The following is a 27,972-nucleotide window of genomic DNA, read 5'->3' as shown; positions in this document are numbered from 1 at the left end:
TGAGTCATAAGATACGCGATAAGGCATCTGAAATGGGGTGACGAGCCCGTTTATATGGTGCGCGGGTGTTCGAAATCGCTTGGTCTTTTAGAAACGTTTCTCGATTAATTCCCAAAATCTTAGAATTCGTCCGAGGGAGTGATCCAACGCGGTTGCTGTTATCGCGTTACGAAGAAAAATCTCGATGGACTCCTCGATCGGTACTTACGATCGGTGATAAACCGCGTCGAGATAAACGAACGAACGCCGAACAAGATTGGAAATCAACGGGTACCGATGTGCGATACGTCGATGTATTCGAACGTGGAGGATGAGTTTTCGCGGTATCATTCGTTAAGTTAAAGTTTCGATAAGCACGTATAGGATTGGAGCAGAGGGTGCAACGTCAGCGGGATGACGGCTGCCGCCCGAGTAAATTGAAAAAAGGGATGCGTGTGGTTGTAAGGGGCATCGTATGGTTGTCGGTTGCATTGTCACGTCGGCGACGGCGCGGCGTGACGGTGCGTCGGCGTGTCGATGTGTTTCTTATTGTCAGATACGTATCTATGTTAAGCGCACACGCAGTGCATGCGCCCATGCATTTATGCAACGCATTATACGCGCCGGCGAGGCCGAGCATACGCCGTGACCCATTCATTTCCGAGCGTTATTCTCGAAAACCCAATCCTAGATTAATTATAAATGATTCGTATTCATGAGGCGCTCTACCGGCTAGAGAGACTTTATAAATCGGTTTAGAAACTAATAAAGAAAAAGAAAAACGGAAAAAATAGCCGGCAACCTCCTCGTTAAACCTCTCTCCCCATCAACATCCAACTTTATTTTCCAACGTTACAACGGGGAACAAAGTCGAACGACGTTGTCTCGGCTACCGTGGTTCACCACCGCGTCAGATTACGATGCACGGGCAGTCGCGAGACAGAGACGAAGAGGACGAGGGGATTCCTCGATATCTAGGTTCGTGGAACAGCGATAGACGATCGTAGCCGATCACCGATTATCTCGTGGACCTGGTGAATATTGCAGAGTCTCCGGAGTGTCCAATTTTTCGCTGGTCCCTCTCTCCTTTCCGCTGCCTCGCTCCAGCGAATCGTGTGCGGAGACGCGCATCCTCTTGGAGGCGGTTTTAATTACACGTCGCGCGACCGCGATCGTCCCCTCGAGCCTGCATTATCCATCCAGGACGAGCTCTCGAGGATGAGTACTCCGGAGGGCGTTCCCAAAAAAACAGGCCAGACCACGTGTTATTAGGGACTACGCGTGGGCGTTTCAACCACCCATTATTATTTTATAGTCGTCCGGACGGTCTCTCTATAAAGATTTTTTACCCCGTGAGCCGAGATCGAAGATCGATAAACGGGATATGCACCTGCGGAGTGGCACCGAGTTACCTGCTCCATGCTTCTTCTTGTCGCATCCATCCAACCACGATGTCAATACGCTTTTCTATTTCGCTTATGTAAATCAGTTTTTTCATCCGGTACAACTGAATCGCATTTTCGTCCCGGCTCTTCTAAATAATTACACGCCTCGTTGCATTTAAATCGCAAACAGGTTTTTTCTTCCAGATATATCAATATAGGGGAACGACGAAAGCACCGTGGGTTTATAATTAGGTTACAGGGAACTTTTAGATCGCCACTGATCATCACCTGCCTTTATCGCGACGCTTCTTATTTCTTATCATTGACAACGTTCGCACGCGCGAACTATACATACTCGATCCACGATTATACTCGATAATCGATACGCGATTGCATCCTGTTTAACGTTACGTTCACGATCGACCGAGCTCGCCAGCTTCTTCGTTGAAATGAGACGCGTCAGATACGCGTTTGTCGTCGCGTCGTCACCATTTCGTCCCGTCGAACGAAAGCGTAAGAGAGAACGTTTAAAGCTGTTCTAGTTTCGATCGAGTAAATCGTTCGAGCTCGTGGCTCTCTCAGCCTCGTCTCGATCGCGTTTTTCCGAGCCACATGCTCCAACGGCTCGGCTTTTGTTGCTCTTCGTTTATTGACACTGAGTGCGAGTTGCAAGACTCGAAAGAGCCACGCGTGCAACTCGTTTCGTGTTGTCCCAGTTTTCTCAAATCATCGCAAATTAATGACAAACCGGCAAAAAGGAGCAACCGGAGACCGACGATTTACGACGAGCTGTTCTGTTTTACCCGCGATTTTTCGAGAATACGTTCCACTTCTGTCACGCGGCCGGTTTGTCGGCGTAACCGTCACGACGAGAAACGCGTTTCACGCGATCGAAGCCATTCACACGCGTGAATCTTACCGGCGCGTGAACGACAATTTCGGCTGCAGGAAGCTGAACCAGAGGCGGAGCTAGCCACGTGGGCCGCGCGTAAATCTCTTTATTCTTTTATCGCCGGGTTAACAAGGCTCCTACATACGCGTTCGTCTTCGTTGCTAACGAGAGCGTTGACCGCGCGTCGATTGTGCAGAGAAAGCAGATTCGCGCTTGAAAAACCTTCTTTCTCTTTCCTACTGCTAACTGCTGCGTACACTCAACCGATGGTTATCCAAGATACGTTATTATTACCTTTGATGTTCCTCTTCGATCATCGTTTCGACGTCGTAAAGAAACGTATGGGTTGGACGGAGGAATAAAATCATCGAAGCGGAAGCGAATTCCTGACGTACGTTTAACGTGTATATTATTTGGCACAGATCAATTTTTTCATACGCGAACTGCATTGCAAGTTAGAACGTTTCTCTCGCGATACCGATTCTACTATGATACGTAACACCGTGAAAAGGGAACAACTGGAATTCCAACGAGGATTATTACGACTTACAGGACGGCATGGATACCAATGAAAATTTATCGATCCGTCACGATCAACGTCGATTCGGACCGACTACGGTCGTAACTCCCACTGGTCACACCTTTATTCTCCGAGCAATCGATTAACGAGTGGCTGGGATCGCGATGCTTAATTTCTCTCGGCTTGGTTACGCAAGCCAACCGTTTGTTCGATTGGCAAAAGCTAACGATGGAACTCGTTAACGAACTTATTCTTCTGAAATGCCAAAGTTTGACGCAATACGCTTTTGCATCGTGCGACTCTCGGACGTTGAATCCGCGACCACGAAACAACGTGACGCGCGAAGGCGAAACCGTTTTACGAACGGAGGCTACGAAGGAACGTGTCCTGGGTTCACGCACACGACGAACGAACCTGCGTGCACCGCAGAACGCACTTTCTCCCGTCTGAGATAAAAGCCGTGCCGCGGTGAGAGCGATTTGCGATTTTCTAGGGTGTCGGGAAGTATCGGTTTGATCGATGCACCCACCACCACGACACGAGAGCATTGTCCTCGTATTCTTTCTCTCGATTTCCATTTCGAAAACCATCTTCCATCGCACGCGCAACACGGCTGAAGAATTTATAATAACCGTCCAGTCTTTTCGATCGTCGCGAAAATCGAATGGATCGCCGCAGCAAAAAGAAAAGAAGAAACTGGCTTGGGTGAATTTAGTTTTTAAATTCAGATACACCGACAACGATTAATTTGCATCTGCGAAACTACGTTATTAATTTGGGTAGCTTTTTAGGACCAAAGATACGAACAAAAGATATTCGACACAAGGTGAGAAGAAATTAGAGATCGACAAGCAGAACTGGTCCCATTAGCAACGCGATCAAAACCATCGAAATTCTGCGTCCCTGTATTTATCATTTCCTGCTACTATCGCGTTTCTCATTCAACGGCTACTCGACGCCCCCGAGAGGTGGCTCGGAAATAAATGTCGCTGCCGAAAGGCGAAGCCCGGAGGTGATCAAGCCCCCTCCATGTCGACAAACTTTTTATTTCTTCCACTCGTCCTTTCTTTCGATTCCTCGTTCGAACCCTCCTTCTTCCCTCTTATCCTCGCGTTAAAAGCTCGCGCGTCATCGCACGGACGAGCGTTACACATAATCCGACCGTGGAATTTCTTTGTCGGAGAAGACAAGTTCCCGGAAGACGTGGATGGAAAGGTTGAAATCGCGCGTATTAAACTTGCCAAGTTGGTCGAACATTCGTGACGAATGGCTATTTAGCAAAGCGATCGATAGAGCAAGCGATCGCTACTTCTTTCGTAAAGCCTAAAAACTTTCCGAGCAAACTTCTCTTTCTTCTTCGCTGAGTGAAACATTGACAAGACTCTCGCGTACGATAATACGAATTCGCAAGAAATTAACGCTCACTCGGTACAGGCTGGATCGTTTCTGACACATTTTTTAAACTTTCACTCGATCTCCATCGTTTAAGGTTTGATAAAGTACATATATATGTCGGAGATGAAAGAACATCGGGAATGTTGGGAAAACCCCCAATACCCTAGTCCAGACTTTTACTATAGCTACACTTAAGTAATAAAAATAAAAAATATTTCTAATGTTTCAATCTGGCTTTATGACGATGGGTTCGGGCTCGAAGTGACATAGCGGGTCACTGGACGTAGCCACGGTCACGGGAGGAACGTGTACCTGACAAAGGTATGGAATGATTATATGGCTCTCATTAAGAACAAAGATTGATCCGAGAAGTGGGGACAGGAATATATAAGGGCAGTTTCATTTGGATCAGGGGGGTGAGTTATGCAGATAGTAGTTAGTTAGTCGTTGGGCGCATTGCTGATTGAGTTATCGAGACAGTTATCCGAATCATGTATCACGTTGATAATCGTCATCCCGTGGACCGTGGATTCGTTATCGAACCTGAATTCGTTGTCACCATCATCTCGACCATCCTATCGCTGCTATTACTCATAGCCTCTTGTAGTGTCCACATTCGTACCAATAAACATTAGCTACATCCGCGATGGTAAAGTAAGTAAAGGATCATCGAATGCCCACAATTCCAATCCTTCTCCGACATATATATATATAATGCACGCAGAACGATAATCGTAAAAATTATTAATGCAACGACGATGCGGATAGATCCAGGAGAAACATCGTAGTTGTCAATAAATTTGTATTTTTCTCACGAACGAACAAAATATACGATGGACCGCGATACATTCTCGAAGCGAGAATGGAAAGCGGCTAGAAAAATGTGGCAAGTGGACGTCGAGGTAAAGGACTTTGCCGCGGCGCGTCGTGCGAGAATTAAATTGGACCGTGTCCGCCCCACCCCCGTCTCATAAAAATAAGAGACCCTTGCCGATGAAATCGAAACCGTTCTCGGCGATCCGCTATCCCAACAGTCCACTTTCCCAACAAAATACCACCACGTTCATCCACTTTCCTGCGACACGATCGTCTCTCCTTTTTTTTTCTCGTTAACCCGCGTGTGCTGCACGCCGCGCGGCACATTTTTTTCCCTCGCTGTTGCTCTACTTTCTACCCGCGTCTCCTCTTTTTCCGCGAGTCAGGAAAACGAAGAGGGACAGAACGAAAAGAGCCTACGAAGGAAAGAGGACGATAGAATGGCCAAACGATGCACTAATGCGAATAAAATTACGTCTGCCAGAGCTCGTCCGCTATTACGGACTGCTTCATTGGTCGATGAGCGAGGTGGTAAAGAGGAACTCGACTTAAGCGTCGGTATCCGAGAACTCTTTCATTTCTCTGCGATAATGTATACGCTGCCGGATGATTGCACACCGGCTAATTAATTTTCCAGCATTCTTCTAACTTCCTTCTCGTCTGTTTCACCTTTTCCATCCTTCGCGTTCGGAATGCGCGAGCCACCGCAACGCGCGACCTTTTCAATTTTCTACTACAGCTATCTCGCGCAATAATTTACCAAGCGAGCGATATTGATAAACAGACGAGTTACGAGTTGTATTCTCGTCATTTGGGATAACGCGATAACTTGTAATTCGTGACATTTTCTTGCAAAGTTTCGTCTCTTTCGTTACCAAACTCGTTAACGTCGTACTGGTACTGGTACTCGTCGATACTGGCGTAACACGTCAAATTTCAATAAGAGCGTCGGTTCCACGGTACAGGGTGGTGGAGAGGACTCGTCGTAACTTGCAACGATAAATTTTTCCTTTTTCTCCGACAATGTACATATCAGCTCGTGTTTTTCTTCTTCGTCCGTGGCACGATTACGGCATCTACGGTGTAATTAACATCCATAACCATCAAACTGGATTACGAACAATATCCGGCTCGTGCTGCTTCGTCTTGAGATTAGAGAAAGACTGTTAACCGCAAGACTCGAACTGCTACTTACTCATTAGCCGACCGGCAATGAGCGTAAAGAAACGGCTCCATGTACATTTACTTTTCAGCCAAGCACGTTGATTATCGGCGAGTGTAGCAGGATCGTTGGCCGAAACTCAATCTGTAAGTACGTTTACACGGTCTGATTAACATCTATGGGTGGAGGAATTAGTCGAAGAATCGTGGAATTCGGTCACGGAGGATCGGTAACGAACGGTGTTTGGCCGTTGTAAGCGTAACGTTTCGTTTGCACGGATTTTAAAGCGACCCAAGGTCCTCCGTCGAAGAAGGCATCGCGCGACAGACGAACGAAGGCCAGACGGACGATCGCGTTGCAGAAAATTCAGCGAACTCTCGTCGGAATCTTTTGGAAAGAACGAGTCGCAAGAAAGGCGATATTCGCGAGATCATCGGCTTCGGACGGTGCTTTCACATTCTCGCAAAAAAACGTTGACCTGCAGCTGCATGAATATTACCGCGACGAATACGGACACGGATAACGATGATCGGCACGATATGACCAAAAACGATCTTCGTCCGTCATTTATTATCGCGCATGTCCACCAGATTCACGCACGAGTAATTTCATTTCTGCTCCATTCCGTGTTTTACTCTTACGACCCAAGTAGACCAAATAAATCTCCACTTTCTTCCTCGCTTCTTCGATTCTCGTCTTCGCTCCGCTCGTCCGAATCTTATTTTTTATTCCTAATGAGAATGAGAATCGATCCTTCGTTTCGCACGCGGATAAACACGGCGATTATTTTCTCAAAACGATTGCCCTGCAATTTTTCATTTTTCACGCGTATCACTTTCCGCTTTGTAAGATCGAGAAAGCCGATTGCGAGACAACGTTCGATACGATTACGAGTAATTAATCGATCGTTGTATCCTCTTCCGTAAACAAGCAGATTGGTAAACGAAAAGGAAGAACGGCAGATACGGGGAAAGGGTAGAAATAAAAGATAGCAGGGCGTTGGTTGTCGCATTGGCAGTGGCCGGGGCAACGAGCGCAGGTGCACGTGCGCATCGCGATGCAGCTACTCTCGAGCAGCCGCCATGACCGCGGTTACCGTGGCGCGTTGCTCTGCCGCAAAAACGTAATTTACGGTCGTAGCGAGTAGAGAACGTCGCAGAGAAACGGAGAAAGAAGGAAGAGAGCGAAAGAGTAAGAGAGCGAGATTGGACCAAAAAGACCGCGCCAGACTTTACATCCGTCCTTCTCGAAATTCTACGCTCAATTGCCGAAGGAGAGACGCTGCTCTGGACGACGATGAAACGATACAGAAGAGGACGAACGAGGGATCAGTCGTTAGGGACGATACTTTTCGTGGAATCCTCCGAGGTTCGTCAGGGAAGCAAACGGCCTGAAGAGGCTGGATCACGGATAGAGACAAGGTTTGAAACGCTTCGAATCTGTATACGTACGAAGCCACGGAAAAGCATCGTAAGTCGCGTCTCCTATGTTTAACAGGCAAGCGATTTCAACATTCGCTAGGTTGTCTTGGTATTTGCTTTTGGAAACGAACGAGCGTTTTCTTCGTCTGTTCGAAATTTTGAAAATATCCTTCGTCGTAACGTCACAGCATCGAACACGTTGGAATATCGTTTGTCTTGACAGTTATACCCTCAGCTTCTACGAAACTTTGTCGATATCTTCGCGTATCTAACGAATTCTTTTCGTTCGTAGATATTTCACATCGGTTTAATCACGGAGTGACGTTAGAAATGTACGTATGGCGTTTTTCTTTCGTGATCCTCGTATTCCGTGGTCTTGAAAAACCTCGAGGCTGAGATTCGAACGCCCATCGCTAGCCACAGGACGCCACCAGAACTCGAAGAATCCTTGGAGCAAATAAACGTACGAGAATAAGTCCCTCCTTGTTCGCCGAGTCCCTCGGCGTTCTCTCTGAAGAGAGAAAAACGGAGAAAGAAGAAGAGAGCGTGTACGAGGAAGAGGAAGAAAGATGGAACGAGTCTCCCTCGCCTTCCAGGTGCGCGATTGCTTCTAATTGCCCGCGCTCTGGCCCCAAGGTGCTTCCAAAGTGAAATTGCTCTGTGGCAGCGGAGATCGCGCCAACAGCCGACCGGCGACAACAAGCCCGGAATAAAAAGGGTGCAGGGAAGAGAACTGCCGGGTTCGTGCTCCGCTTCACAAACTGCCTGCCATTCGAAGCGTTTTCATTAATTAACCTTCGGTCCTGCGCGAGGTTTTGCGTCATCCTGACGATCTCGGATTAACCTCGACCAGTTTCGTATACGTACGTAGGATGGCTGACGTTCGCAAACACCGTCTTTCCTTTCCTGTAACTCTATGACAAAGCGTCAGATTCCATCGATGGATCGAGTCAAATCGCTCGGATGAATCATTCCGAGAGAGAATGGCGAATATAAAAGGAAATGCGTAAATAGCTATCGTCTTGTCGTAAATTTAACGTAAATTTCAAATTATCTTCCACGTGTATTGTTCGAGAGCAACGACGAGAAGCAAAACGAAAAATTAATACAGGGTGTCCTAGGAGGAAACGTCCCGACTGACAAATTGCAGATTCGAACGACGAAATGTGGTTTCCGCGAACGTAAATCTATTCGCTGGTTTAACGATCATTCCTATTCCATCGTAGACGTTTCGTTTCCGATCGTGTCGCTCGCGTTGCGTACTGCTTGTATCGCTTCTTCGCGTATCTTTCGCTTCTCCTTGGACACCCTGTACGTGATCATGTTGCACAAGTTGGAATCAGATCGAGTGATATTCCATAACCAAAGGCGTTCTGGAAAATATCTTTCGCAACGACCGAACGAACGAACTCGAAAGAGGGCCTGTACGTGTCTGCTATAATTAATCCACGCGTCGATCGTAATAATCATTTGGCGCGAAAAAGATCGGTGTCTCGGTCTCGGTGCGAGATGCATCGAGAACGGAGCGTATATTTGCACGGTTTTTGCGCGAGAACTTCGTTATCGATGACCATCGGCGTCTCAGCGCGCGGAATAAAGAAGGTAGGCGTTTCCTCGGCGAGTCGGTTTCGCTCGAATCCCGCGGAACGATCTTTCGCCGGCGCGAAGAGAGGCTTTTTCACTTTACGACGCCGTTGCATCCTCGCGAACTCTCGCTGAGTCTTGTAAAAGTCAATATTTATGAGGATGCTAACCACCGTCATCGCTCATCCCGACTCGTTAACCAGCTCCGCCGGCGTGGCTTTGTGTTTACATCCGAAGGACAGCCATCCTCTTTATTGTCAGCCCTAAGAAAACACGTCCACCGTTGCATCCAGAGTAGCCAACGTTCGTCGAGCCCCGGGCACCATCGCCTTATCAGTATCCGCTCTGTCTGACCACCATATTTTCCACGGTGTTTTTAGTGAAAACACCTTGCCCGCCCGACCAACGATCATCTCTCTACGCTTTCTTACGACCGATCCAGAGAGAGACTGGTCTGCGCACCAAAGTAAGCTGTGAGTTCTGCCTCCTGGCTACTCTCGGTAGGTGTTTACATTGTTGTATAAGAAACGCACCAGGCTTGCGGAGCTAACTAACCGGACATTGAATTCTAACGAGGGCTGTTCGAGTGGAATTTCGAGCAAGTGTCCAGATCTTTCGTACTGTATTCGTATCGTATCGAGCGAACACTGAGGCGATCGCGAGATCGACAGACGCTCAAACCGACAGAGCGATTTTCGCTCAATTTCGATCGAATCGTATTTCTCTGTTGGAAAGTTTCTTCCAGAGGAAAAGGTTCTTTCGACCTTCTTTCAACGTTAAGAGCTCTTTTCACCGTTGAAAGAATAATCGATATTGGAGTATAAAAGACGCAAAAACGACGAGAAAGAAACGTTCGTGCGCAACATGGAATCTAAATCCTCCACAAGGAGGCTCGAAGGCATAGGGTCTCCTCTTTCTTTCTTTTTCTTTTTTTTTTTTTTTTTTTTGACGAAAAATAATACAAAGAAGAGATACGCGTTTAACACGAAAAATCGTCGCATCCGCCATCGTGAGGAACTCCCTTTCGCGAAAGGTTGCGCGGATGGAAGAGTGAAGCGTAATTGCGACACGCCAGGAGAAAGGCACAACGTGGTCGAAGTAACAGGTGCCGCGCGAACTTGAACAACGTGGCTCGATTCGAGTGCCGCCATCTCTCAACCGAGAGCTTCAGTCAGCCTTGCGATTAGGTCAGAAAGCAGTCGATAAGAAGAGCTCTACCATCCGTGTAGAAAACTGGCGCGTTCTCCAAGGACGTTCGCGACTTCGATTCAAAATTCTTTAAATTGCACTCACCCTTTGACAATGTTCGGAAGTGACCACCGAGAGATCGGCGAGCGGCTGAAAGATAACATCGTGAAATTCGGGATAGTTTCGCGCCAGGGGCCTTGCGTACAGCTCCTTCGCGCTGCACAGAGCTTCGTGGTACTCCTCCTCGGCATGAAGAAGCTTCTCCGTAGCTCTGTATCGTCTGTCCGTATCTGTAACACAAAGAAACAAAAAACCGACGATCGCGTCACTGATTCACCGGTTAGAGCGTAGCAGCTATCGACATACGCGTCAATAACGGTGATAGCGTAGAGAGCAACCGACTTCTTCAGCGAATAAAGTCGGATCGAAGCGGTGGAAACTCACCTCCTATCGGATCGTACTGTCTCGCGGAGTCCTCGATCAGCAAAACTTCTCCGTGCAGCAGAGCAACATCGGCGGCTGGATCGATCTCCGCTCTGGAGCCAGCGAGCAACAATCGAGGCCTGCAGACCCGATACTTCAATAGCACGGGAGCAACCACGGACGAAATAGCTCCGGGAGACGCACCAGGTAGCTGCAATCAGACATGGCAGATGGTCGATAAACGTGTAGCGACGATAAACAGTCGCGACAAGAATCCCAGCTTCCGGTATCGATTTACGCGTCTCTTATCGTAATTTATATTTAATGGACACGCGCGCGATTCGCAGATACGATCGTATATCTGTTTCGACGATATCGATGGATCGATAGAATACAAATCGTAGATCGATGATACGACTGGAAATTTCGTGACAAGATTCCAATACGTGCAAATACCTTTCACGCGTTGTACACGTAAAAGTGGAAACCGTGAAAATTGTTTGACGCTGGAAAACCTTGGAAGACAAATTTCAACCGCATGGACCGTCGGAAATTCTGCGAATTGTCCGGAAATTAAAAGCTCGATGATCGATGAAAGGAAATTATCGGATTGACTGGGATATCCAATGATCCAAAGAATCGTGCAGCCGGAGTCTGGTAGTAGGTAATAACCAGGTGGCTTTTGTAAAGTACAACTATATTCCATCTACCCATACGTTTTCGCTTCGATCCACGCCTTCGATGAATTCCAACAAAGCCAACAAGTTTAATCGAAGTTTAAATCGAGCCATATAGCCGGACGATGGTAACCGCGAGAGTATCGATTCGTCGGGGCCAGGCAAACGAAAATTGTAATGTGTTGCACGAGTTCGTGGTTGCCCACTGTGCTTAACCCGCGACCTCGTTGGTAACCTTACGCCGGCGTGGCAATTATCGCTGGCACAGTAACGGGTCGGACAATGCAATTTAATCTCGGTTTACAACAGCCAAGCTTACACCCGACGCCGATCTTTTCTAATCGTCGTTCTCGGAATGGCTCGGAAGAGGAGAGCAATCGGTAGACGCGGGGCAAGCGACGCGAGCGAGATTCTTTCTTCTCGACCGAATAATCGACGGTTCAAGGGAATCGGGCATAGTCGGATGATCCGGTGCGGAGCGTGCGATCACCCAGGATCGACGATACGATCGGTATGATTGGGAAGAATCCGGTAGTCGATGAGCTCCACGCCGAGCGTACCGTTAATCATATTGCGAATTCTTTTTCCGGTGTAACGTGGCTCGCGCGCGCCTCGTTCAGGAATTCGGTGCGTTCGTTTTGTCCAAGTCGAACATTCTTCGCGACTTTCCGCTCAAGCAGAGTTACGTGTAAGTATACGCGCAACCACGTTCTTAACGATCATCGAACGCACAAAGTCGTCACACCGTTTCTTTCTATCGCGTAAGCCGTTTCCTTTGCAAATTATGATACATTTAAACGACGATACGTACCGGGATAATGTCCGGCGATAAGATCGAGCTTCTTTCACGGTAGAACGCTCGAAGCGAGAGAGAGAGAGAGAGAGAAACGAGAGAAAAAGAAAATCTGCAAGTTCTGCGACCATCCACGAGCGTGTTTTCTCGGTTAATAGATCGGTAGATGAAAACGCGATTAAAGAAAAGGAATGGTCGAAGATACGCGTTCGCGGCTCGCGTTACGAGTCCCTTTTATATCCAGGACGATTCTCATCGGCTCATCGCGGGTATAAGAGCGATGCCCGTTCGAGACGTATATACCAACTTCTCGTTTAAACGAGAAGCGCGTTATCTCTGTGACCAAGTTTTTTCACGACCGGCAAGGTACTGATATTACTCTCGATCGGAGAAAGGGCGAATTCGCGTATACGCCCACTCTCGCTTTTAATAAAGTCAAACCGGAATCGTAAAACTGAATCTAAATTGCGTAATTATACCGGTCTGTCTCTCTCCGTTTTCTCCCTTCCATCTGGCGTTTTGTACCCGTTCGATCGCGAACGGCCTCCGCTTCGTTTCCTTCGTTTTCGCCACCCTCCACCTTCGCTTCTTTTCGATTCTCTCGCAGCCTTCGTGTTTCGCCTCGTAACGTTTCTCTCTCCTCTTTCCGCCGCTGCGATACGAAGACATCGGAGCGAGCAAGATTATAAATTGGCGCGAAATACGAGTACACAGCGCGCATCCCCCGTTGCAACGGCTTTTAAAACCGGCCTTATTCGGCCAAAAGTAAATGCCTTGCAGCACCGGCAACCGCAACCGCTCGCTCGCCGCTTTATATTGTAATTAAACATTTGATACGAGCCAGACGTACGAGGGCTCGCGCGTCTCGCGCTACACGCGATTGCACTTTATGGATGTTAATATTAGGCTAACGATCGAGCCTGCTGCTTTTTTTAATGTATCACTCGCCGACCGGACAGCAACAAAATTACAAGTCGTTCGAGCAAAGGGTTCAAACAGAAACAGTCTGCCTCTGCCTCTGCCTCTGCCTCTGCCTCTGCCTCTATCTCTCTTACTCTCTCTCTCTCTCTCTCTCTCTCTCTCTTCCTCCCTCTTCTCTTCTTATTCTATCTCTTTCTTTGTCTCTTCGTATGCTTCGTGAACGATGTTCGAGAGAAAAACGACCAAGGATCGCGAATGTTTCCACCGCGCGAATCACTCGAGCCCCTGCCGACCGGAAATTGCCTCTAATTGCCTCGCAAACTTTCATTCTTCATCCTGAATATCCGCGACTCCTTCTCTACCCCCTCCCCCATGTTCTCCGTCTTTTGATTAAATCCCTCTCCATTAAGCTTAATCGGATTCCGCTTTATCATCCGTCCTTCGTTTAAACGAGCACGACTCACAAAAGCAAACGCCTCTTTGTCATGTTCAACGCGGTCGAACCTGTTACTGAACCCATTACCAATACCGATAGACCATATTTCTCTGTCCCACGAGTCGTCCACGATCGAATCCGAATCAGTATTCGATCGCAAGGCGAGTCGTTCCAATGGACGAGAGAAAGAGAGAGATGAGACGAGACTGGTCGTGCTCGAAGAACGATGCGTCGATGCTGCAAGATGATAATACACTTTCTTTTTCTGGATACCCTCGTTACCATAATTTTGCTAAACGTCCACTATGTATTTACGAGTGTTTAATTTCAGAAATATTGGGTCACCGTATAAATCTATTAGCTTGACAAATTTTCATACATATTTTTTACGCCATCGAATGGACCATCGTAAAACGCTTCGATTTATAGTATAGTATCAAATATTTTATTTCTTAGCAATAAGAAAGAAGAGTCGATTGAAAAATCCTTTCGCCCCTGTGGAAACCAAATTCATTCGAGAAATACAATGTTTCCGATAATTTAAACCGAACGATAATACGTACGTATCTAGTGCGTAGAATAATAATATCTAAACGCCACTTGCAAAGTAATAAATGGGAAATATCGATACGAGTCGATCAAAGTTTCTCCGCTTAATAGGATTCAGAAGTTTCGCGTCTATCGAACTGTACGTTTCACACATCGATTCGTGCATGTGTCTGTTGAAAATACGCGTACACGAACATCCTGTCCCTCCCAGACTCATTACGGGACAATGAGCGTCGTTACATCGATCACAAGCCAGACCATTCTGTCGAGGCGGAAGAGAGCGGACTATTTCGAGTGGCCACGAGCAGGAGGAGCCGGTCGATGCAACGCGCCGATTAATTTCTCCCGCGTTCGAACGAGAAGTATTGCCAGCTTAAGACGTATAGAAAAACCATTAATCATGATACGATTGCCACTTTAAACTCGATTGGAATTTCCGTGATACAGTTCCTGCTCGATAACGTGACGTAAGAATTCGCACGAATTGTGTCATCGTCGACTAGTAATAGCGAGAGATAATCCGCAGTTCACGAATATCGACCTTTTTATTTCATTTTATAGCGATAAAGCGAGAAGTTTAGCGAATTTTACATACCATTCGCGGATTTTTACGCCATCGTGGAAAATTTAAACGCGCGTTTTTAATTAACAAGATTCGAAATTATATAAAATATGGAAAGCAGTGCATACCTTTTTAACATTTAACGAGTGAAACTTTCTACTTATTTCTCGTTCATAGACATATAGTATCCGCGATTTATTAAAAACTAAATTTACTTAAAAAAAAAAAAAAAAATGGAAAAGAAGGAATAAATATAACGTGAAATGTAATAATCTCCAGATATGTGCATGAATCAGAATTGACTCAGACATATCTATTTAAAGTGAGCGCTATTTGCAACTATATAATGAAACAATCTATCTTAAACGACGGTTCTTGGTCTGGAAAAGATTTTCGAGGCACGCGGCAACGAGGCTAATTTTTTCAATTCGAAGAATTACATCATTGGTCAATTACCGGTTAGGAGGAGCTCCAGTTAGAAGAAAGTGGCCGCGACGGATGATTGAGGGCTGTGCGCGTGTCTGGAATTGTTTTATAAGAGTTGTTCAACTGGGGGAGGGATCTGCTCTTAACAAATGAACCGACCAATTGTTTCAATAATTGAAGATCAAAAACGGTTTTGCATGTCGTTAATTTTATCAATGATATTTATTTTATTGAAATTTATATCGTCGAACGTATCGAACGTACGCTCTAGTCAAAACATTGTTACCCAATAACGGCTGCCAATAATGGATTGAGAGGTATGATTGTCATGCGACTGAGAGAACGAAGGCCATACCAAGTATATATAGCTCGACACAGTGGTGGCACGGAGAAGAATGTAAGTACTTGCGTAGTACACGGAGAGATACACTTGCTTTGAATAGATCGCCTAAGCCTAAAGAATTTCAGACTCGGTCTCATACGTATTTAATCGTATCTAATTAAAGAATTTACATTGTAAATCGAAGATCGACCGAATAGTTGTACGGAACTTACTCGACAACAGTTTGATCGCAATTTATAAAATATACATACGAACGATGGAATAATATTTAGTGGTACACATACGCTACAGTAAAATCGTACAGTAAAATTACTTGACGTTTAATTAAATAAATAAACAGTACTACGATCGGTTAAATCCGCCTGACTGAAAAATTACAGCTAGTAGAAAGAATTGAGGAACTGCTGTTACATAAACTGTTTTCTCTCGATGGATTCAAATAAATCGTTCGACCGTAAAGCATAAATAATCGCGCGATAAAATTGGCAAAAAATCGATAATATATGTACGAATGCTAAAAACTTCCCAGGTGAATATAAAATTGCGAACATTTCGTATAATTCCGTACACGACGTTCGACAAAAATTGCAAAGAGGGTAGCGACACCCAGGTAGGTCGTCCCACTACTGACGCGCGTCGCTCACTGGGGGTAGGACGAAAACACATTCGGTCGAACCATTGCCGAGTTCCGTTCTTTTCCACTAAATTAGCTAAATGGAGAAAATTTGTATTTTTGATATCCTCGTCCCTCCAGCGAAATCAAATATTCGCAATGAAAAAATTAAAATTCGCGTCTTTTAACAAAAATCATCGGTAATGAACCGAAGAAAAGAAATTCTCGTTTACACTTCGTTAGCTAACGAGGGAAAGTATCTCATCGTTTATTTTTTCACCGCTCTTCTTTCTTTCGTATTTCCTTTCATCGTGTACTTCCGTGTCAAAATTAAACGTTTTCAACGCAAAAAAGTAATTTATCATACATAAATAAATTACCTCCGCTCCACCAATACAAACCGCTGGCGAAGAAATTAAAAAGCAAAATTCCTCTACACAAGCGAATAAATCTATCGTTAATAATCGTACCAATTTTCCACTCTGAATCTAGTTCAAGAACAAACGAATATTTTCTTGACAAACACCCGGTACAAGTGTGCGCCGCAGTATGTAGACACATGTGACCAGTATGGGCTTTAAGCTACCGGTTTGTGTGCAGGCAAAAAAGCGTGTGAATGCAGTCAACACGCTTAAAGAGAGAGAAATGTGTTGGTGCACGCGCGTTCTAGGCCTCGCCCATGCTAGAACGGCCGAACCAATTCGTCGAACCGCTGCAGCACCAACAGCCACTCTCATTCCTTTCGCTACGAGAATCGAATCGGTCTGCCACGACGACAAATGAACGCTTGGAGAACACGAAGAGGCTGTTTGTCGCGTCGTCGATTCGTGAGAACACGGGTGTTAAATGAAAAATCGCGATTCAGCGCGCGGATCTGGCGGGATGCGCGCGATGCATTATACATCGCTGCTTGAAAACTATCGTTCCAGCTGAAACGATTCCGCGAGGGAATTCCGATGAACTTGCGCTTCTATGCATCAAACAACAAACATCAACTACGATCGGTAGAATTTATGTCTCAGAATATTCCACGTTTCGAAAGTTTTCGTACGTTTTATCGTGCAAGTTGCTTTAGGAATGAAAGGACACGTGACTCAAACTTGTACGAATGAAAACTAAGCCAAACTCGATTCAAACGTAGATCTCGGATCGTAGAATGTTCGAGTTTTCGCAGACTCTCGTAAGCTTTCGGACACAAGTTGCTTCGAAAGAAGCAGCGTACATGAATCATTCGAGAAGAGCAATAAAGAGATGACGCAAGAACTTTTTCATCAGCCAGCAGATCGCTGCGAGAAGATCATAAAAGTTGAACAGTCGCTATCGTTTTAATCTTTCGGCGACGAGATATTCGCCGAAATTCGTCATAACGAAACGACAATGAGCGCTCTTTCCTGCGTAGAAAGCTATGACAGGAAACGCAGATTCACCGGTATTTCCGCTAGTTGACTCTCGAGGTTAAAGCTTCTAATGACTGTTTACGCTTTATGCTGTTCACAATGAAGCCGTTAAGAGTCTCTCGTACAAAGCAAAGTAGAGAAATACGAACTTGGTTACGTGGAAGACGCGCGACCGGCTATCCTAGATCCTCTAGATCCCCGGCCGAATAATTGGCTCGTCTCAGAAGTGGTAATGCAGCGGTCAAAAATAGTAAAATCGAGCTAGAGGCGGATGACCTGCTTTCGGAACGCACATGTTTCTCGCAACAACGAGCTTCGTTCATCTTCGTCTTATGTTCTTCTGTTTCTTTGCTGCGTTAACGATAGCCGTGAGATTAATAGCGCGAACAATACCGACGTGGAGGAGGCGATTATCTTTATGACAACGATTTCAACGTATAATTCTGGAACCACAGACATCTGCTACGCGTCAACTTGAATTTATGACCATTTTCTTCTCTTTTTTCTTAGTCAGACCGACAATTCGAATCTTCGCGAAGAAATTATTTCATAATACATCGTACGTACGTTCTACGTCGCAGGACGACGTATGAATACGATATAGAAAGGAAAAGTTAGAAAATTAGAATAAAAATATACACCAGTTTGACGTAATTGTTCAATCAGTTTAATTCTCCACTCCTCGAAAACAGGACATTGTTACAATCTGACCAAGCCTGTTGGAGCAACCGAGTACACAAGACTACAGTACCCGAATTCACGACACGATGAGCGATATTCCGCGACAATTTCTGCCTTTGTGCATCGTCTACTCGAGCCCTTTCTATTCCAAGGCAGTTGTTGATAAACCAATTCCGAGAGAAATGGATGGATTTTTTTCGAGATTCAGCTAGTGGAGCCACTTGTTTGGTTGTTCAAAGAGCGCAAAGTGGTGCTAATTCAGCCCTATTGTCGTTGTAGAGAGGCGCACAGGATAGATCCTCTCTCTCTCTCTCTCTCTCTCTCTCTCTCGGCCTGGGCTACGCATTCGAGAATAGACGTTCACTCGGTCTAAATTTGCATGACCCAATGAGGGGCCACTGATCTCCCATCGTCGAAAGTAAATTTCCTGGAACCGTCACTTCGTAACGTATTGCGCGCTGCATTACCCAATATACATACATTCGAAAATAGATTTTTCGCGGTACAAGTACTCCTCGATGATACTTTCTAATTTTAGTCAACGTTACTCGACAGCCGACGGTGGAATTTCGTCGTAGAGGCACCGAGGACCTTGCTAATCGCTCTCGACCCACGTTTTCTCTCTCTCTCTCTCCCTCCCTCTCTCTCTCTCTCTCTCTCTCTCCCTTTGTCTCTGTCTCCCAAGCTATCGAAATTCGACGCTGCAAAAAGTCGAGACCCGAGAGGAGGCGATTTCGATTCGAAACGCGTCCCTGCAGAAAAAAGCTACCATAACTCTACTGACTCGCGCCAAGTCAAGGTGATACCTGCCAGCAGACTGCATTAATTGTCGCTGGAATAACGATGGCAGGGAAAAAGAAGGATACACCCACTCGGTTCTCTAGGTCAGCAGGATGATCTTCAGAGCGAAAAAGGCGAGATAAACGAGCTGTCGGGAAGGACGACTCGCGTGGGTGGTTGCGCGCGTGTCAGACGGCTTAACGGTCAGAATCTGCGCGAGCGAGGCGCATTTGGCTCGCGATAATGCATTAGATTCTGTTCGCTCTTTGCTCTTGCTTCCGTTCTTCCTTTCCTTCCATTTCTCTTTTTTCGTTTGTCCCGTGATTTATCGAACGATCGTTCAACGATCGATCGAAATTACACGCGCGCTATTGAACTCGTTGCAAGTACAATGTAAACGCGTTCGTCTTGCATTTTGTTTAAAAACGCCAGAACCTTGATGTTAATCTACCGAATAATCGTTTCTCGGCAACGACGTTATGATCGTTCGTTTACCAAGTACACGCCTATTTGCAGATATTATCGTGTGCGATCGATCCACGGGCGAATTCAAGGATAACTCACGGATGTTGAGATTAGTTACGATCTTAGATAACGAGTCGCGTCGATCCTTGCCGAGAAGGTTCGTAATATACGAATTTACGAAATATACAGTGGCTCGCGATAAATTCTCAAACGTCAAAATACTTTTGTAAGCCACCGCGCGTATTTTGTGTTTTTTATCCGTGGCAAGTCAACTTCCTGATGTTAACAGGTACACGGTCGGGGAAGCTACGAATGTTTTCACACCTCGGTGTCACTTCGGCGATTTACACCGTGCGCGGATCCTTGAATGGGCGATAAATTTTGCGTGTTTATGGTTCGAGATTTAGCATTTGCACCGCGGCCTTGCAAAAAAGAATGGTATACTGGCGGATAATCGATTCGTCGTGTTCGTTAATCCGTGATCGATAAGCAGCAATTTTCTAAACGTTAAAAAGAACATGGCGAAGCGTAGAAACCGAGCGTTCGCGTAGCTCGCACGGTTAACCCACTGACACGGAATCCGCGTGGTTTTTTAGTTCGGCCAGCAAGGTCAGTTCCTGGATCTTTTCGAAATTGGAAAATCGCACGTTCTGTTCCGATCTATCGAAACTCGTTCTATCGTTCTGCGTGAATGAATATCCGGTTTCTCTGGCGGACGAGGCACGCTGCAGGAAATAATGCTAAAAACGTTTTCTACGTGGTTTCGCGACTCTTCTTGTTGTAATTTCGCGAGGTTCGATGGTCTACGGCGAGGCTTACCGTGCAAAAAAGCAACGCACGTTCGCGCGATACACGCATTTTTAATTATCTCTGCTGTTCCTCGATTAATTGTTTCAGCGGTCACATCGACCGACTGCATCTTGTTTCGTGGCAGTGACTTAACCGACTGGCTCGATTAAAATTCACTCGATGACTAATCTGTATAGACGCGCTATTCTCTTTCGCGATACGTATACAAAGAGACGCGTTCCAAAAATGGTATTGGAATCTTTGCTTACGACGAACGCGTTACCAAACGGTTCTGCAAACTCTCAAAGTTTTATCAAGCTTGATTCGACCGTACACCAAGCGCACGCATTTGAATTTCCCTCTTTTAAAGTACGCGACATAGAACCGCGATAATTGGGATCCTAATCCCAATCGTCGAATAATTTTAACCATTGGCTATTTTTTACAAAACAGTTTCGATTAATTTCTTTCGACGGTTTCTTTCGTCATCGAAGGTATCCAACTACCAGAGTTTCTAAAACCGTCGATTAAATCGTAGCGGCGAAACGAGGACCATGCTGCTCTTAGAGACCAACAGCCTATCAATAGTTAAGAATTAACTTGCAATTAAACGATTCGATGTTCCGGAACTAATAAAACTGTGTCGCCTGGGTCGAAACCACTATCCTACAAATCACACGAGCGACAATTCGCAAGTGTGCGCGGATCTGTACGGCTTGGGAATTAATTCGCCCTCGGTCGAGTCGGGGAACGCATCGGGAAAGCCTGTCAGGCCTGGAGACGTTGCTTGACGAACGCGTAACGATAATTAATCGTTCCTGCAGCGACATGCGTGCACTAGATCGAATCGTTGCTCGAATGCGCAAACACGCGAGAGAGAAGCCCACGACTGTAATCGTGAAATTTCTTATAAACGTAAAACGCATGAGTATTATTTTTGCAAATTCTCGCTTGTGATATATAAAAGAAAAAAAAAAGAGATGGCGGTGCATGATCCGCGATACGGTTAGGCGAGCAGAAAATCGTAAATGTTTCGGTGAACGAGGCGACGATTTAAGAAATTTCGAGGAAGATCAAGAAACAACGTTAATACGACTTATGGCACGATAATTTCTGGCCTCCTTGCATCTTGGCCCGCGTACTATACTTTCACGATCGCCTTCTTACCGAAACAAACGGAGCACAACGCGATTTCGCAAACGAACGCGATCCTAGAGTCATAAAACCAGATCGGGAGAACTCGATGGAAATTTCGGAATAACGACAGCCGCGTTTGCACAACCGTCAGTCTCGCGAAAATGCTAAACGTTTCCACGAAAATTCGATCGAGTATTCGCTCGGTATTCCGTGACTGCGAGCCTCGTTGCTGCCTCTTGCCAAATCGTTCACGACGACGGGCAGAGAGATTCGCTGGAAAGGTGAAACGATCGAACGTTCGGTCTCGCTTTGGCGATTTTCAATTTTTCACTCCATAAAACCGTTCCAATTTTTATCACAACCCGGTACAGACCGGTGCATTTCCGGACAATGCCGCGCTCACACGATCAAGAGAATAAACATCGTGTACGATTGATCAGACGGTCGACGTTGAGCCGTTTACGAGACACGCAATTCCATAAATTAAAAGTAAGAAATAGGACGAGCGACGATGTTGTAAACATTCTTTTGGAAAATCCTTCCTTCGTATTCCTATGGTTCAATTATATCGTTATTAATTTACAGCTACGCGCGGTTACATAAATTACCGTAGAGATAAGTTGCGTGTTTTATCAAAAATTTCGCGTTAATTATATACCTGGGCAATGGGATTGAGAAATTTACAAAAAGGAGTTTCCGTTTGACTTCGGAGAGGCTCGGTTTCATCGAGGAACGCGTGATTGCCAACGATGAATATCTGATGCATTCGCGAAGTATTCGACGAGAGGGAAAAATGAGCTGGTATTTAGACGATAAACCTGGCATTCGGATGGCCTAACAACGTTTCACAAGAGAGAAACTATTCATACACGATGCAGATGTGTGCACGATTCTGGATTGTTTTATAATTAACGATAATCGTGTGTATACTTTCGATTCTATTTCACCGTTATCCGTTCACGATACTTCCAAGTTACTCGTCGAAACTGTTCTTGAAAATTGTGCGTTTCCTTCTGCGAACAACGAGGGCCACGTGGTTCGATTCGGTCGTTTTCACAAATTTTATATTTTCTACGTATACATGGCAAGCGACGTGCATGGTGATAAAGCGGATAATACGTACGTAATGATACGTGCTACGATAAGGATATTACGAGCAAGCTACATTTCTAAATAGAAAACGAACGTGCAGGCGCACATCGTAAGGAAAATATAATATTATACGCCAGAGAACTCGATACACGCGGCCAACAGACTGGTGACACGCAGAGGAATTAGAATACAGGGGTATACCGTTACGATAATGGTGAAAGTAGAGACACCCACTTGTTGAGCGTTTGCTGTTCCCCGATGCGTCACCACGTTAACCGCGAATTAGCATAGTTATCGTAATTTTGTGCCGATATCGACCACGTTTTGACCTCGTCAGCTTTAAAATGGCTCTCTCCCTCTAAATTTAGATGTCAACGTAGGAACATCTCAACGAACGTTTACACGAAACATATCCGACGATAACCTTTTTCGATCACGTTTTCATTGACAAACTGTAACTTGCAGCGTTATCGCTCGTCCACGGTAATCAAGTAATCGTCGAGCTGATTCACGGCGACGACAATTTTGAAGAAAGTGTCCGTTATGTCTGACCTCAAGACGAACGTCGTCCACGGTCGAGCCGTAATTAGTACCGCAAGGTCGGTTTTCAATATCTCAACGATTTTACCTGGATATTTCGTATATTTTTTAATTAATGCTAGTATACCTTGATTCGTTCGCATGGAATGTCCGCGTGCGATTGCGAACGCCGCTCGACAACTGGTACAGCTTCTTAATATTTTAATTGATGACCTTTCTACGTAGCGAAAGGCGGCATGTACGGCCGTTGCTGGCGCACTTTATGCGAAAGACGAAATTTACGTCACGTAGAATTCGATGTTAATCGATTGTGCAGTTTTCGGGCGCGATCAGCGATACATAACACGGTATTGTATTACAATTTAAGGAACGCCATTGCTGTCGCATGACGAGCCAGCGATGGCGACCGAAACGAAGGAAATTGCAATTAGCATCGGCGTTTGGCTCGGCTCGCCTTCCTCGATGCCTCGTCCGCCTACTTTTTCCACATCGATCGAATCCAAAAACGTGCTCGCGATCTACGAGGATATCGAAAGGATGTCAACTCCTTTGCGGAATCGAATTCGAGTTACATTCGCTCGCCTAATGTCTTCGTGCTGACGAGTGAAGTCATCGGCATTAAAAATCAAAAACGCGTGGGTCCTTCCTCGCCATATTTTGCAAAGCGAAAAAGAGAAATTCCGTTTGAACTTTCGGCGACGTAGGTGCGTTTTTAGCACCGGATACTTCTATCCAGGAAACGGATATGGTGGATTCGATGATCGGAATCTGGCACGATCTCGGAAATCGGTCGAACTTCTGGGAAACGACGAATTAGCCCGTTCGCGCTAAGGCTGGGTCGATTCTGATTACTTTCTCGAATGTATCACACGGCAAAACGAATATATCGCGAAGAGGAAACCCAGAGAAGGGAACGTACGAGTCCATTTTGCTAACGGGTCTTCCGCCTAGGGGACTTTAAACTTTTAACAAGGATTGCATCTTCGCATTGACCTGCTGTCGATGCCATTATCTCCGTGCATTTTCTATCGTCCATCGCGTCTTGTCACTGTATCATTTCCATAGAAGATAGCAGGTTGCAAACGGTTAACCGCTTCGTTTCGATAACGGTACGGCTGAAAGGCGAGCGCGAACGAAAGTCGCGTGCGCCACGTGAGAAATTCCGTGCACGATGTTATAATTCTTCGGGGGATACGACGAAACGTACAACGTACGTAAGTAAGTACACGCTATAAAGGAGACGAGAGGCTTTATATAGCGACACAGAGACGTCGTAATTCATAAAACGAGCTAAACAAGGCGTGGTAGATGTTCGACACAATTCCATGGAAATAACGTTCATCGAGCGAATTGCAAGGAAAAAAAGGTGGTGGCCATCGAGCGGCACGCGCGTATAGTATGCAGCTTAATAAATCTTTGAGCCTAGCACGTTGAGCCTAGAAGTTTTCGCAACGATCACGACCGGCTGGTCTCCTGTCGTTACTCATCCTATTATGCGCCTCTTTTTGCCACGGTGAAAGGAGATCCTTAAAGATGTATCTAAGGTGATATTGTCTCGCAAGACGAATGCGCTTATGAGAGAATAGACGATGGATGGCTAATACGTTTTGTCAAACGTTCGGTAAGGAAAGGTGAGAAAATAGAAAATATTTGGAATTTCCGCCTACCGAAGCGTGGTTCATCAAGGACACGGATATCTTTTGGTCCTCGGGACTCGACCAGCGGTGGTGAGAATCGATCGCGTTTTGTCGGATTTTTTCTTAATCCTCTGTCCACGATGTTCTCCTCGTTGATTATTCTTTCTCGCAGATTGGCGTGAGACGAACACGATTGGCGAGGGGTTCCAAGTTCCCAAGAATGGAACGTGGTACCGAGTCGGCGATCAAAGTATAAAAAAAGGCGAATTCATTAAGAGTAGTGTGATATGAAAGGGGAAAATCACTCAGTGCGTGTCGATTAACCGATGTGCATCCTGGTTACCTACGTTACCGCTCGTTACGACTATCTTTGTACACATACGTACACTGCCGCGCTCAACCGCGATTTCTCAAGATTTTAGATTTGAATTTTGTTCGACTTTGAGAAAAGTTCGTTCTTATCGATCGAGTCTCTCGGAAGAGAAATCGAACAACTCCGCTTTTCGTCGACTTATCATCTCGTTACATAAGAACACGATTAACGTTCGATCGCCAAGAACAAATGGCATATTTCCACAAGTTCATTTGTCGTCCGATATTATTAGATGTTCAATAAATTGCATCATAAATCGCATCGATAAGCTCCTCCTTTCTATAAATCGTTCGAGATGGAAAGAGGAAAGTCTTGTAAGATATAAGACAATATTACCGGGGAATCTTGCAACGATATACCTTTAGACGCAATTACTGAAAACTGGTTTGCAAGTGGATTAGAAATTATTGTCACACTGTCGTAATACAGGTCTCGCTGGTCTAATTAGTAATTAGCAATTACGCTGGCTATAGTTAGTTCGCGACCCGGACGAACGATCGTCGGTGTATTTATTACGCTTATAGCGTCGCGAGGTCGGTACGCTCGACGACTAATCGATAAGAAGAGGTACTTACATTTGCGCATAACTTTGCAGCGAAAACCGTATCGCGTAATTAATGCTACAATCTTGTATAGTGTAACGTCGACGTGCCAATTATACTTTATTAGCGAGTACGATTCTGTCTGTTAATCCGGACGGATAAACCGCGAATCAGACGAACGAAAGCTTCTCGACAAATTCGATAAAGTCCCTTCTTAATTAAAGTCTTTACTAGCGCGTCCGAGTTCCACTAAGAAATTGTCGATTCTCGACTAATTTTACCTTTCAATTTTTTCATCGATAATTCATTCTATCTCAGCTTCAAAAATTCTTTCCAACGTACGACTTGGCTTCCAATCGCCACTATTAACGAGGTATCGTCTGCTTAGCGACTGCTAAGTCGCACGAACGAAAGATAGTTCGCGACGATCTCCAACTTTGATAACGAGTCGCGCATCCTAACAGGGAATTTTAATCTGGAAATTTTTCTCGAATTCGACGCAAGTCCGCGAGAGTATCGCGCGCGGAATATGCGTACGACTGTCACGTGGAGCGAAGGGAAGGAATTTCTCGAAAGGTTATCGGGTGAACGAGAACTAGAGGGCTTTACGACCGAGTGAAATAACGTAGAACGGGGTGACAACGCACGCGAGGCGATAAATCGTAGCTCGACACGAACCACTGCGTCGATGCCATTTTTGTTTTCTCACGTGGACTGAACCGCGATCAAACGCAATCTCCATTCTGCTTCCGTTTCTATATTTCTTTCTTCTTCTCTTTTCGTTCATATATTGCCAAGTTGCTGCGTAAATTACAAAATTGAAAGAACAAAAGGCGCAATTTACGTCGCGTAAACACTTTGAAATTTCACTAGCGTCTGATTCATTTTTTGTAATACGCGTTCAGTTTCTCTCACGAGCCACTTCATTAGATCGTCGAAGATATAAATCTTTGGCGTTTCGATCGAATACAAAGTTTTCTCGCAGATTATCGTCCATCTCGATGAATTGAGCACGGGCGAATAACCGCAGCTCCATTTTCGCAAGCACCGATAATCGATCCACGGCTTTCCTCCATCGATACTATTCGACATTCCACGTTCTTTGGCGGATATTATCGTATTACTTCGCGCCACGCCGTGTACTATGGCCGACTTAATACGTAGACCGGGGATAAGCAAATGCCCGTAGCAATTACTCACTCAACTTGAACCGCGATCGCTTGTAGATCGATAACAAAGGTTACACGAACGCTTGATCCACTATTATTATGTTATTATTACAATCTGGCTCGCACTCCGGCACGAGGAGAAGCTACATCGGCACTGTATTTACCTGTAGGAAGATACGAGCTGCGGGTAGATGCATCGTATCAAAATCTCAAAAATTAATTTGCTTCTAATTGCAAGGCAACCGTTCATTTTCTGTCCTTATCGCCGTCTCGAATGATAAAGCGAGATCGAAATGACTTCTATTCGTTTCGATCGAATAGAAATATCGCGTCGAGTGAAACTTCGAGTCGTGCGTGTAATACGTAAAACGCACGAAAGTAAATAATACCACGTTTATAAAATTTCTACTTCTTTCCGATCGTGCATGTGTTACTACGCTGAAGAAGTTATTACCAGCGAACCAAGCTGAATCGGAAGATTTCCTCGATTTCTTACCAGCGTGTGAAATCTCTTTGACTCTCGAGCGATTATTGCTTGTTGTTATCGTCGTGAAACAGCGTGTGGACGATCTAACTTCGAATTCCAACGCCGTATACCTTCTTGGTTCGCGATGACAAGGTCGAAAGTTGGACAGCTTGGTCGCGTCGATGAATATGCGTATCGATATGATCGAAGGTATGCACGGTGTAACCATATTAGCGAACAGTCGATATATTGTGCGCACGAGCCGATATACGTGTGTATATTAACTAATATGCAAGATCGCTTTGGTCAGGGACGCACGCGCATCGTTCCATCCAATCGGAACACAGATTCGATTCTCGATCTTCGTCACGAAGAAATTAATACGTGCCGATACACGACGATAATTTTATCATTCCTGCGGCGAACACGATTACGCAAGATTACGCGTATTTCAATTCCGAAAACCCAATTACACGAGCAGCGTACGCGAAAAAGAAAAACTCGCGAATATGTGGATGTAGGTTCGTCATCGGTTAGACCGAACGATTTCCCACGAACGTGAAAACAGATCTGTATAGTCGGACACGAATCTGCAAGCTTGTAATAGGAGAAACGTGCCTGGTATACCAGTGGATAATGGGAAATCGTGGAGTTAATAAGTCAATGCTAATTATACGCAATAGCGCGAAGATAACTACCGCTCCGCTTGGATTTATGATTTCGACGAGGAAGGCTCCTCGAGGCACACGGTCGAAGAGTAAAATAAACGATAAGAGAAAAAGAAAAGAATCGACCAGAGAGGATATCGATTTGTGTTCG

The 27,972-nt window shown here is 45.4% G+C and overlaps 1 protein-coding gene across 2 annotated transcripts in view; it reads right to left on the bottom strand.

The window, feature by feature from the left end:
* Positions 1 to 27,972, bottom strand: part of LOC138179703 (rho GTPase-activating protein 20) — a 182,152-nt gene that overhangs the window by 130,810 nt on the left and 23,370 nt on the right. For both annotated transcript variants that reach the window (XM_069112775.1, XM_069112774.1), the window contains exons 2-3: positions 10,787 to 10,976; positions 10,448 to 10,632 (exon numbers count right to left, since the gene is read on the bottom strand). In XM_069112775.1, the coding sequence (XP_068968876.1) occupies positions 10,448 to 10,632; positions 10,787 to 10,976 (375 nt within the window). The remainder of the gene's footprint in view (positions 1 to 10,447; positions 10,633 to 10,786; positions 10,977 to 27,972) is intronic.

Source organism: Bombus flavifrons, chromosome 5 (genome assembly GCF_040668555.2).
Source record: "Bombus flavifrons isolate JBK064 chromosome 5, iyBomFlav1_principal, whole genome shotgun sequence".
Classification (NCBI taxonomy): Eukaryota; Metazoa; Arthropoda; class Insecta; order Hymenoptera; family Apidae; genus Bombus; species Bombus flavifrons.
Note: the sequence above shows the minus strand (reverse complement) of the source record. Positions and strands in the feature narration are given on the sequence as shown.